General features: G+C 38.7%; 1 protein-coding gene across 1 annotated transcript; it reads left to right on the top strand.

Moving 5' to 3' along the window:
* The first annotated feature begins 1801 nt into the window (after window positions 1–1801).
* On the top strand, window positions 1802–8546 carry LOC148729413 (methyltransferase-like protein 27). The gene is made up of 3 exons (XM_088726052.1): window positions 1802–6013; window positions 7234–7609; window positions 8257–8546. The coding sequence occupies exons 1-3, from the start codon at window positions 5882–5884 to the stop codon at window positions 8442–8444; spliced, it is 696 nt and encodes a 231-aa protein (XP_088582178.1). The 5' UTR covers window positions 1802–5881; the 3' UTR covers window positions 8445–8546.
* Window positions 8547–14152: the final 5606 nt, after the last annotated feature.

The following is a 14152-nucleotide window of genomic DNA, read 5'->3' as shown; positions in this document are numbered from 1 at the left end:
CGATGGAAAATCATTGCTGTACATCATTTGTATTCTCGGCTATTTTGGTTTTATCTACTGAGTTGATCTGCGAGTTTTACCGCTTTCCTTGTTGCCTAGAAATAGGAAAAGGCCGCAGGCTGCCGTATGCTGCTTACAATGATTAGGAATATTACAATGTCTAGCGACTACTTTGGATGCGTCTTAATTAAATTAGACATCAATCTCTCGTTTGTTGAGAATTTCTTCCTAATAGATTTGCTGTCTTTTGACGGTGAGTAAAATGTACTAGAGTCAAATGATGTCGTTTTTACGTCAGATACTGTACATGCTACAATGAAAGTGATGCCATTCTATGCACTTATGTCGAGCTATACCAGACAGACACGATTTACACATCGAAGATGATCTCAGTGCGGTTAAGTGGTTAACTGTTAGCCGTAAAACGGCCAAAATAATTCAGCCGTTAGACGTAAAGATTGACAACTTTTAATCGTTAGTCGTTCAAAAAGGCTAATCTTAAAAACTGTTCTAAATAACTCAACCGTAAGCATAAAATGGCCAAAATTTTAAATGTTAGCCGTAAAAGCCATATTTCTATCGTAAAAGCCATAATCCTATCAAGAAACTCCTTAAATGTATTAAAAGAAACTCGAAAAATTTTGTTAAAGAGTAACAACAATTTTTTCCTTCGAAATTGCATGTTTGAATACCAAATAACCACTCGACCTAGAATGTTCGTAAATCTCAACGTTAAAGGCTACCGAAGCAACATAACTTCTTAGAGACATATATTATCAATGCATCAGTTTCCTTGGGATAAGCTATCGTCTAAAGATATTTAAACCACTCAACTTGAGTTAAAACTAATGTCTATAGTTTTCGGGGTTGGTACTTTTTCGAGGTCTCCGAAAAACCGAAAACACCTCTGTACTGTTGATGAAAATCACCACTGGTCGTTTTCAATATTGCCAATGGTGGTTTTCAATTCTTTAGCGGCATATTTTGAAATTTGTTTTGCATATATATAACTAACTGCAGACAGTACGAATTCGGCCTTCTGGGCCTCATCAGTGCAATCAGTGCAGTGCTATATATATCTAGTATAATTTCAGAGCTGATTATACCATAATATGGTATAATCCACCATGGAACTCCAACGTGAAGACCAATCTGGGAAGAAAGTTCTTAAATATTGTTGACAGATGCTTCCCGAAAAACCATCCATTACACAAGATCTTCAATCGCCACACACTAAGGATAAGTTACTCCTGCATGCCTAACGTCAAAAGAATCATCGCGTCACACAAAAAAAAGCTACTATAGATTACAACCAGTCACAAAATTCACCACAAACACTAGACAAAGAATGTAACTGCCGGAAAAAAGAGCAATGCCCCCTAGAGGGAAAATGCCTCACATCAGGAAAGTTTTTACAAGCGATGACTGATGTCGCGGGCGTACGCATTAGGATAGGATGCACGCTTGCGCATATTGCATTTACTAGCTATGTAAAAAGATGAAGTAGATTACGCTGAATGGTTTTTAAAATGTTAACAAAATTTCCCAGGAGTAAATTCCCTAGCGTGTCCCTCGCATTCCAGTCAATTCAGATTTCCTCAGCACGGCTTTTCTTTTCAATGTCTGAACTGAACAGAGTCGATGGAAAATCATTGCTGTACATCATTTGTATGCTCGGCTATTTTGGTTTTATCTACTGAGTTGATCTGCGAGTTTTACCGCTTTCCTTGTTGCCTAGAAATAGGAAAAGGCCGCAGGCTGCCGTATGCTGCTTACAATGATTAGGAAAATTACAATGTCTTGCGACTACTTTGGATGCGTCTTAATTTAATTAGACATCAATCTCTCGTTCGTTGAGGATTTCTTCCCAATAGATTTGCTGTCTTTTGACGGTGAGTAAAATGTACTAGAGTCAAATGATGTCGTTTTTACGTCAGATACTGTACATACTACAATGACAGTGATGCCATTCTATGCACTTATGTCGAACTATACCAGACAGACACGATTTACACATCGAAGATGATCTCAGTGCGGTTAAGTGGTTAACTGTTAGCCGTAAAACGGCCAAAACAATTTAACCGTTAGACGTAAAGATTGACAACTTTTAATCGTTAGTCATTCAAAAAGGCTAATCTTAAAAACTGCTCTAAATAACTCAACCGTGAGCATAAAATGGCCAAAATTTTAACTGTTACCCGTAAAAGCCATATTCCTACCGTAAAAGCCATAATCCTATCAAGAAACTCATTAAATGTATTAAAAGTATGTATCCAAAAGTTTTGTTAAACAGTAACAACAATTTTTTCCTTCGAAATTGCATCTTTGAATACCAAATAACCGCTTGACCTAGAATATTCGTAAATATCAACGTTAAAGGCTACCGAAGCAACATAACTTCTTAGAGACATATATTATCAATGCATCAGTTTCCTTGGGATAAGCTATCGTCTAAAGATATTTAAACCACTCAATTTGAGTTAAAACTAATGTCTATAGTTTTCGGGGTTGGTACTTTTTCGAGGTCTCCGAAAAACCGAAAACACCTCTGTACTGTTGATGAAAATTACCACTGGTCGTTTTCAATATTGCCAATGGTGGTTTTCAATTCTTTAGCGGCATATTTTGAAATTTGTTTTGCATATATATATATATATATAACTAACTGCAGACAGTACTAATTCGGCCTTCTGGACCTCATCAGTGCAAATCAGAAACCACACATCTTCCTTCCGTGATCAAAAGAAGAGACACGAGACTGAATTATCTAAACACATATGGACACTGAAGGACAATAACAAACCTTTCAAGCTAGCGAGGAAAATCATCAAACAATGCATACCGTGCAACAACATTACTAAGAAATGTAATTTATGTCTTTTTGAAAAATTCACGATCATATGTAAAAAGGAACTTTGCAGTCTAAACAAGCGAAATGAGCTAGCAAGTTCATGCCCCCCTAGAAACAGATACCTCCTTAAAAACTTCATAATCAAGTAACAACCTCCGAAATTGTGCATACCAGTCACATGACTAATATGGATAAGTAGTGTTGTTTTTATATCTCCAGTAGCAACCGTATTCCAGCTTTTATAGCCAGTAATCGTAAGTAAACGGTCAATCGTTGAAATTACCTGATGAGTGTGGTCATTTTCGACGATACGAAACAGAGCTGTCGTAATAAAACGATGAACTACCTCTGAAGTCTTGAACCAGTTCGTTATAACTATATATATTTAGCCTAGCGGGATTAAGCTTGGTGTCTGTGAAACAGTGCTCGATACAAATAGTAGAGCGGGTATAATGTGTGGAAGTCGGAAAAAAACAACTACAGATACATCCCTACAGACCTGTTTCATGGTTGCCCACTCATCAGGGGATTTTAATGGCAGAATAATGCGATACCATCGCTTATATACTATACTAATTGCTAATTAACATGGTTTACGCAGTGTGAAAAGTGTCAAGTCAGCTGTTGCGTAGGTGTGCTTTGTTTCTGTGTCGGCAGGAAGAGAAGAGTTCGTTACGCTTGTTGAGTGTTGATAGGTCTGGGTGGCAGATGATTAGGAATTTCTCTTTAAAGCATAGGTTGCATCGTTTACTTGAGCTGTTGTAGGGCAGGTGGGAAGATAGGATGGTTTGGCTTTACTGTTTAAGACCGATTTGTTGCGGCTGTCGGTGGTTTGCTTGAGGTTGGGCATACAACTATAGCTGATCTTTACTGCGTTGCGGTTGAAGATCTTGTGTAGCACATTGTCCTTGGGGAATTCCTCGTCGAGTATCCTTAGAAATGCACGTCCAATGTTGGTTTCTATAAATCAGTCTCAAACAATAAAGCCAAACCAACCAAAGCATGCAACTGTAGAAACCCCGCTGAGTGTCCCATGGGTAGAAACTGCCTCAAGGAATCGGTTGTCTATCAAGCGACCGTAACAACCGAAGACAATAATCCCGCAAACACCTATGTGGGCCTGACAGAAAACTCCTTCAAGATAAGATATGCCAACCATAAAGCTTCATTCAACCACTCTAGCAAAAGACACAGCACTGAACTAAGTAAACATATCTGGAACCTAAAAGACAAGAACAAAAATTACACGATTTCCTGGAAGATTCTAAAGCAGGCCGCTCCATACAGCCCTGTCTCAAATCGCTGTAACTTATATCTCTGGGAGAAGTACTTTTTAATTTGCAAACCCGATTTAGCCTCTCTTAACAAACGAAATGAACTGTTAGCCTCATGTAGACATGCTAAGAAATTCCTCCTGAAAAATTTCAACACCTACCCTGGCACACAATAGTGTCCGTTTTTTATTTTTTTATTTATTTTTTATTTATTTCTAGCCCTTACTTTTAATGCACGCACGTCTATGTTTATTCATTGCCGCGCTTTAGTGTCTGTGTTCATTTATTCATTTTATATACTTATTTATTTCTAGCCCTTACCTTTATTACGCGCGCGTAAGGCAGGGAACCCATATATGGTAGGTATCACGTTATTTCGAATCGGTAAACGTTATTTCAAATCAGTATAACGTTGTAAGTTCGCATTTGGCAATTTTATCCGACGAGTGCCACACAGGCTGTGTGGTACGAAACTAAATAGTAATAAATGCCAAGCCAAATCTTCAGTTGACCACCCCGTTCTCAATTATAACACGCTCTAGTTCACTATTGAGCACTCTGAAAGCAGTTCTGCAGATCAACTTGTTATATATATATATATATAGCAGCAAATGGACTACTCAAGTTACGCACATATGGATTTTAATGTAATCGCTCCTTCATTGTCGAGCACTGTCATGGATCCTACGTTGCCTATTTCGCTTATATATATATATATATATATATATATTTAACAATTATTCCACGAGCGCGCGTTGGATATGAGATGACAGATAGCCAACGAAGCGCGTAGCGCTGAGTTGGCTATAATCATCTCATATCCAACAAGAGCGAGTGGAATAATTGTTTTATTAAAAACGTTAAATTAAGTATAAAATTTTATTAAATTTTTAGCTCCCTTTTAATATTAAGCTGACACTTACGATGGCCATATTTGTAGATTATGGTATATTGGCTGATATACCATAAGGGCTAAGCCAATAAAAAGTCTTGAATTGCATTATCCAAAGATCTAGTTTTTAAAAAATATATATATATATATATATATATATATACATATATAACCAAAATAGCGGAATGAGATCATCATCTACTAAAAAGTGCTCGATAGCAGGGCTAGAGCTGTGGATAATTATACTTCAAGATCTAGGCTGCTTGAACTTTTACTGCAACTCTGAGTTTCATGCCTCTTGCGAAGCAATCGTCAGGCAACTGCCAGAAATAATGGTTACAATCCCCCGAAATTTAAAAGACAGAACAATGTGTACATGCGCGCGCAATATACTACAAGCGCTATCGTAACGTTACGTTCTTTAACAGGAATTTCCTGACATGTCTGCAACATGATGTCAGCTAATTTCTCTTGTTTAAGCTCGCCATTTGCGGTTTGCAAATGATAAAATATTTCTCCCACAAACACAAATTGCATCTCTTAGCTACATTGGAATAAGAACTAGCTCGTTTTACCTTGCGCCACTTAACATTAAACTTAGTGTTCTTGTCCTTAAGCCTTCATATATATTTACTAAGTTCAGTAGCGTGCCTGTAACGTTCTAATGTCTGGACATTAGCCTCGTCCTTTTTTTTTTCGTTTTAATGGATCTAGACTCCATCTAGGCTCCATCTCGGTCGATAAAAACACCAATAAAGGAGTCGGCTAATATCCAGCCATCTTCAACTCGCGCTTGGTGAATAACTCATATGTCAGTCAGTCTTTTCAGGTGCATATCAAATAAAATATATCTGAGGTACAATCATGACGACCCCAGGAGAAGGAAGAGCAGGTTACGAGAAGTACTTCACTGGCACAGTGCATACTCTCAAGGTGACTTCAACGAAGGAGGACATTCAAGAAGTGTTTGATAAGTGGGCAGACTCTTATGAGAGGGTAAGTAAATTACGATAATCATTGTAAATATGTGAGTTTCAGGATTTTTGTGCAACGATTCCCCTTGCCCGCCAAAGGGCATGAATGGGCAGTTGCTAACTCTCCAAAACCCCTTGTGAAATGCTTTGCATCTCTTGATGGACTTTTGTCAAGGAAAGCAGTATTCTCAACCTATCAGAGCTACATCAAGGCCGGATAAGCCTATCAGGTTATGTACAGACTTTGCATTGGGTAGTAAGTGTGTCACGATAAAATTTACCTGATCCCTCCCTCCCTAAGGCTCTATAAAATTCTTATGACTCCCCCAGCCCACCCTCAAAACACTTGCTGGTCAAGGAGGCCGTGTGTAAAATTAACATATCGCTAATTAAATCATTTCACGGAATAGGTCCCTTAATTTTTCCTCAAAATACATTAGGGGATGTCAATTGCGGCATTTCCAGAGGCAAGCTGTTCCATAACAACACTTCCGCTATTGGAAAGCCTTCTTTTCTAAAATTCAGTGTGGGGTTGTGGAACAGCGAGCTTGTATTCATTCTCTCTAAGGTTATAACTAGTTAAATCGCATAGACGAACAAAACGCGAAGTCAGATATTCTGGAGCTGTGTTATTTACAATGCTATGCACTATTATTGCTTTACTAACTACGCACTGATGGACAAGTTTCGACCACATTCAATTCTGAAATAATGCACTGGTACTGCAGTCATAATTAGTGAAAGTTAGAGCGCGAGTGGTGCTTTTCTGAAATTTCTGCAATTTAGAAGAAAGGTTCTTAGAAAAATTTCCCCATACTACATTACAGTAATCAAAGTCTAGCTCTACCAGTAAATTGTAAACGTTAAGTAGAATCTTAAAAGGGAGAAAATACCTAATACGCTTAATCGCACTCATGCCAGAAGCAATCTACTTAGAGATTTCGTTGATATGAAACTCCCAAGAACGATTTCCATCGATGTGAACACCTAGGGATTTTGAAGTCGACATTTGTTTAATCGGAAACTGGTTGATTTCAATAATGGGATTCTTTTCTAGCGTTAACATATAGCCCCCCCCCCCCACCCACCCTCTTCATTCCCTTCATATACTGTTGGTGACAACTGATTCCCCTCGGTTTCCTCTTAAAACCAAGTGATCCCCTCAAAAATCTTCCAGTCTGCCTTTTACCCCTCTGAAGCATATGAATAACGAGTGGTGCCTAAACATGTTTGCAATTTTAGGAACTCTTTTCTGTCGGTTGTGTCAAACATAAACCCATGGTAGAAGTCTTCGACACCACAATTCAAGAAGCCATGCCTGACAAACCCAAATGTGAAGTTAAAATAATGGAAATGGGAGTTGGAACTGGACTGTTGGGACTTGAGCTTAATAAGAGAGGCTACACTAACTTGGACGCCCTTGATACCTCTCAAAAAATGTTGGATGAAGCCAAGAAGAAGGGTGTCTACACCAAATTCATTTGCAGCAATCTTACGGAGAAGCAGACCCCTGGTATTCAAGATGGCGAATACAATGCCTTGATATTATCTGGGGTGGTGGCCCTAGTCTATATCAAACCACTGGCATTCCATGAAATGATGAGGGTTGTCAGCAATGGTGAGTGTCCTTTCTGCCTTTGCTTCCCTGATGACTCTAAAAGATCGTCGAATCATAACCTTGTGTGGGTAACGATAACATATAATAAGAACACCACCACTAATAAAATCAACAGCAAAAACAAACTTCATTTACTCCGTAACATATTATTACAACAATTTTTATAAATCTCGTTTTATGGTAAATGTGTAAGAGGCACTGGCACCCAAAATAACCACGGGGTTAACCGAAATTAGTGCCAGTATGCATTTAGATATATATAGTAAGTGTACGGTCAGTACACCACACATATTACATCACACCATGATGTGCACATCCCAACCCCAAATATATTAAATACGTACACCGTCATACACATTCTTGGGCAGAAATTGCAAAAACTCCAATTTTTATATCGGATAAAACCAACAGAAATTGCAAAGAAACATCATCTGCATGTCGTTTTATTAATAATCATGCATAGAATCCTGTTTAAATTTAAATTTAAAAGAAGAGAGAGAAGAACACTTAATAATTTCATCAAGGCAACTCCAATTTTATATCGGATAAAACCAACCGACGTAGCACCACAGTTTCTATACAAACCTTACACCCTCAACCAAATTTATTAGATTGTTTTTACACCACATTGCGTTTGTCATTAATAGGAGGCATTATCTGTTTCGATGTTCTCACAAAAGACATTCCTGACTTCAGACCTGCTATGATAGAGCTGGAAAAGCAAGGCTTGTGGACTCTTATCAAAGAGGAACAAGTACCACATTATAGCATCGAAGATAGTGCTCTACCAAAATCAACTCCTGTTTTTGCGTTCAAAGTCAACCACAAGGAATGATACCATGTTTATTGCTTTGTACTGTAGTGATGATCATTCCAATGTCACGTAGTAGGTTTATAGAATTGTACCGAATAAAGACTACACGAACGTAAAACAGCACTTAAGGCGACTTTTCATCTCTTTTGCAAATTAATGACCCCAAACGCTTTTTTTATGGCTACACAGGTAACCCCCGCGTTCTTTACTTTTGTTAAGATACTAATATATCTACTGAGAGTCCATATTTAGGGACCGGCCGTAACCGCCTTGGAGGGGGGGTTGCCGGAGGATTTTGGTCGAGTAACAATAAAAACTTGCCCCGGTCCCTCCCATTCAATTTTGTTTTAATTCCCCCCTTATACTAATCTTTGAACGACCGATCCCCCCTTCGTTCCCACTAAAAACCGTGGAACCTCCCAAGAATCCTGCCAACCCCCCCCCCCTTTGCGATAAACAATAACTTGTCCCTCATTATTGTCATTATTGTCCAATCGACCCTATTGCAGTGCGACAGTTACATTCATGAAAATTCCATAAAAACTGAAACCGCAGTACACACATACGATCTTCATACATTCAAAATTCATCGATTTCTACACTTCTACGAGTTTAATTAATACGAACCAATATGATAACCAACTCCCAATTGGCTAATGTTAGCTCAGTTGATAGAAGCACTGCACCGGTATCGCCGAGGTCGTGGCTTTAAATCCCGTAGGAGCCTGAATGTTTTTCAGGCCTTACTTTCACTACTACGTAAATAGGGTTTATTACTGCGAGGATCGCTTTCATACATTTCATAAAACTAATAATAATAATAGCAATATCAATACTAATCTTAATGATAATAAAAATAAGACTCTTATGATAATATAAAACCTGTGGCTCGAAGAAGAAAAAGCATGAAATCGTTATACCGCTGAGGTCTATCCAGCTGGTTCAGCGGAGCCACCAGACTTTGTAACCTTCTAAAATATAGTTTGTGAACGGCTGGATTGTTTGTTAAATATGGTGGTTAAACTAAGGGCACCGGGGGAGGTGCTAGATAATGGGGAGGAGGGAGAATTGAGGGGAACTCGAGCATATTCGCCCACTACTTACAAACTCTAGAAACTTTTGTTCCCTATCCTTTAGGAGAAGAGAGATTGGCTGATGGAGAATGCATTTTAGTGCTATGTAAGTTACTAGCTTCGCTTTTTTCCCGCGTGGTGCGAGGGCCATAAATCCGCCGTGCGGACGCACGAGAAAACGAAATAAGTAAGATATTAATTATATCTCTAAGTTCCAATAGAGGGGGGGAGGCAGATTTTAGTTCAAACAGACTTTTGAAATAAGAGGGTCGTACATATACAGTCAGTTACGGCCCTCTAACTTGACCAATCGAAGTACATGTACTATTAATCTGAGGGACGCTTACGCTAGTCATCGCAATTGATAAAAATATGAATTATGCGTGAAAATGTTTCCTTCGACCAAGTCATTACGTGTCCCTCCTATCTAAACTGAACTGAGTCTGAACAGAGTCGGCTAGGTGTAATGATGTTCCCATCATGACATTAATTTGAGGTTTGCCGTCAATTCTGTCCAACCCGGGAATACATTTGATATTAGAGAGCTTAAGCATCGGACGTTTCTGATTCACGGACGTCAACCGGAAGTTTAAATATGAGCTTCGCAATCAGTACGCATGTGCAGACGTTTTTGACGTGAGGTCGCAGACGTGAAAGTGGGATGTTTGCCGTGCGTGTTGTTTTGCTCTGTTTCAGGACTGTCTCAGTACAAGACTGACACCATGTCTTCATTTTCAATCGTCAAATCAAACCTGTAAGTACATTATAGGTTTCATAAGAAAGTAGTTTTTTATCTGCACTTAAACAATAACTTTTAAAAATGGGACAAAATGTGCCTAACTTCGTGTTTGGCACAAGTTTCCGCAGGTTCTGTTACTTGGTTTTGTTTGATCGTGAATTCTTTTTTGTTAGTCGCCATTCTTTTAGTTATCCTACGAGCAGAGGTTTTTTCCAGAACAGGAAAAATACTATATAATAGCAAGTTATCTTGCCATGTGTTTGTTTTTGTTATTAGTTGTTTTCTCTTTGTCGAGAGGTTTATGTCGTTGCCGTATTTCACGTTCAAGAAAGTGCATTAATTTCCCCGCCATTAAGCTTTTTATTTTTAGTGCTGAAATGTGATCGACTATTTTATACAGCTACTACCTACAGTAACACTCGCTTCTATCTTTTTTCTTTTAAGTAGTGGGCCTATGGAATGGTCTGAACAGCACGACGTAGCACTAATGAAAGAAGTCAGAGTGCAGAATCCGTTTAAAGCAAAGAAGAAAACGAGCAACCGAGCGCAAATAGGGCTGTCGATCGCAGAGGCGCTAAGTGGATTACAAGATCCGTTATTCAAGGATTCAATGACAAAAAGATCAGTGCAAGGTCGTTACGTTTTGTAGTGCAGCCCCTTTATTCGATATAGCATCCGTGTAGGTGTTGAAGTCACGTGGATTCAGTAGATCATGATTCCACTGACACAGTTTGTGACCATGTATATCGTAAATATAATTCATCACCGTATTTGATATCATGCTTAGTTCAGGAACCGGTCGGCCGAATCGTGCAAGCATGTCGCTATATCGGCAAGGAAACGACATTCGCCTGAGCAAAATACATAGCCCCTCTAACTTGTCGGCAGTGGTTCTCTGATTACAGTGGAAGGTGTCCGGTAGTCGAAGCGCATCAGCCAGCAGTGGAAGGTCCTTTTTTTCAACTCTAAACTCGGACTTGCACTCAGGTTCCTCGATACTCTCGATACTAAACCTCGCATATTTTTCGTACGAAAACTCAGGGTTTTTTGTCGAATTCTCTTTCAGTAATAGCAACAGTTCCTCATCTGACACCAGTCCTTGGTCATGAGCGATTAAAAGTGATTTTCTCACATCCCTTAAATACGGCATGTTGCAAATTACGGCCACATTTCCTTTGTAAACAATGACCAAAAACGTGACAACTGTGATCAGCTGTCACGTTCGTGGTGACGCAGGTGTCCAGCTTAAGTAAAAAATTTCGCGCCTAAAACGCCGTTGTCGATCCAGTCTCCCCCGGTATTCTGACGTCCGTGACATCAAAAACGTCTGATGCTTAAGCTCTCTATTAGCGACAAAATGGCGGGGGCTTCAAGAAATTGTATGCCTTCTGGCCTTGAAGAGGACTTTGTCCATGAAGTTGACTAAGACTTCTGTTGCTCAATTTGTCAACTGACCATGAGGAAGCCCGTTCAGAAGCATTGTGGTCATACGTATTGTGAAGAATGCCTCAAACAGCATCTTAGAAGGTATGTTTCAAAAATATGGGTACGTTGTATTTTGAAATGTCCTTCAGGGCTTTCGCTCGGCTTCAGTAAAGTGTAGTTTCCGGCCGTGATTACGTTAGAAGTCTTCATTGAAGGAAATGTTTTTAGCAAACTTATTCATTGCCTTTAAATGCTGAGGGCTTGATGTGCCCAACCGACATGGTAACGTATTTTTCAATTCGTTCGTTGGGTAAACAAACAGCAACTGTAGCCAGTGTTTCTGAGAAACCGAGGTCACCTCTTGTAACAATTTTGCACAGGAATTTTTTATTACATTATACTTAATATTCCTACTGCTTTTCGTTGATTGATATTGAATTTACTCGCTCAAGAATTATTGGTAAGTTTAGCGGGTAGCTTTAACACAGTCGAAACGCTTTAATGACCCCAAAAAAACTCAACATTTCATAAACAAAATCAGGTCATCATGATCGACTAGATCACATATAACCTAATTACGGCAACTATACCTGGGATTAATTAAACTCGACATCGTGCAGCTTTCGTTTACTTCCGCAGACAAAGAGTCCTTTTAGTTTCTTCACTAAGTACTACTAAATATTAATCGAAAAAAGAAAGCTCGAATTGAGGAGACAAGTTCAGCCGAATTTAGACTCACGTGGATACAATGCGTCAATGAATGTAAATAATCAACGTATAATTCAAATGTTGGAAAGATTCAGAGCTCCCAATCAACTTTGCTTCGTTAGTAAATCACAATGTTTGTGTAACTTTTGATGTACCACATCAGTTTCTTAAAAAAATTGTCTCGTTAATCCTAATTAAAGGAAACACTAGTTGAAAGAAATCATCATGAACTCTTCTGCCCCAGACAAAGGGCATCATGGTGGGCCATCAGACCAATGACAAGGTCGATTTCACAGCTGATTTAACAGATAATTTGTAAATAATTCTTAAAATGATAGCTCGCACGTGTTGGTAGCACATTCCAAGAAGGAAGAAAACATTATTTTGTCATGGCACGTGCGTATAGCAAGATGAGAAAATTATTTTTCTTCCTCTTCTACACGCGGATTCGCCATTCATTTCTTGGCCACTCAAATCTCCTGCAAAACCGCAAGTTTCCGGGGCGATTGCGGTTAAGCCTTCACTTCCTTCAAATAGAATCAATACTAACAGTTATTCCCCTTCGGCGATTATTTATTTTAGTATAATTGCCTAGGTGCTTTCGAATTCTGTTGCAATATTCATTTTGATGTTGAAACATTCTGTTTCAATTGTTTTGATTGCTCGTACTGAGATAAAGAGCCAGTTCCTGTTAGTTAGAGCTGGGTTGGTTCATTTAACTCAACGACACAAAATTTTTTCTTTTAAGAAGTGTTACTCCAAACTCATTAGCATCTTTTGTGCTCTTCGGAAGAGGATTTTGTTTATCGCTTTCATCACTTCCCTGGTAAAACTGACAAAACGCGAGATAGCCATTTTAAAATTTAACGCTGCTGTTATAATCACCTCGTGCGAGGTGATTATAGCATCTTTATTATACGTCTAGATTATGGCAAGATATGACGCAATCCTTGACCAATCAGAGTGCAGGCATCTCTATAATCCCCCGGGGGAATTATAAAAGAACAAGATACTTTATTGGCTTTCGGCTTCTTCGACCAGCTTGCGATTGAAAATTTACTTCGCGCCTTTTCAGAGCTTAAATCTCAGTATTTATAAAAGAAATATCTTTCTTTTCTGTGCCTCAAACCATACAGGCAAGACATTGCTGGCCTCCATTGCACCTGTCCAGTGGATCGAGAGAATTTACCAGCTGACGGGGTAATACGACAAACAGAGGTCTTGTAGAAAGTCTATCAATATTCACGTTAGATTATTCTCTTTTTACATTATTTTCTCATTTGATGTTCCATGCTATTTGGAAATTTTCTTCGACAAAGCCACTGAAAGGAAGATTCTCTCGTTTATTATAAGATGCCCTTTTACAAAGGATGGGTGCCAATGGCGTGGAGAATTAAGGAACAAAAAGGTAAGATTGATCACTTTGCCTTTATTTTAACCAATAACACATTTTAATCTGTCGAAATCAAAATGTGTTTGATAGTTATAACCTATTGTGGATTATTAAAGGTGATTAAGTGCTTTTAACTTTGGTTTTATCAATAGACTCACTTAATATCTTGTCCCTTCGAAGACATTCCATGCACCAATAAAAATTTCCCAATATCTGTAAAAGGAAAGATTTTGATGAACACTTAATGGTTACTTGTTTATGGAGAGTCGTACAATGCGTGCACTTCCAAGAGCCACACCCAATGGGTCAACTAAAGGTAAAATATTACAATATATCAACATCAAGGGGTCACTTCAAAGCTGCGAGAGAAAAAGTGAACAAAATATTACGT

The sequence above is a fragment of the Stylophora pistillata genome, chromosome 6 (genome assembly GCF_964205215.1).
Source record: "Stylophora pistillata chromosome 6, jaStyPist1.2, whole genome shotgun sequence".
In the NCBI taxonomy this organism is placed as follows: Eukaryota; Metazoa; Cnidaria; class Anthozoa; order Scleractinia; family Pocilloporidae; genus Stylophora; species Stylophora pistillata.
This window is presented reverse-complemented; position numbering and strand designations above follow the sequence as displayed.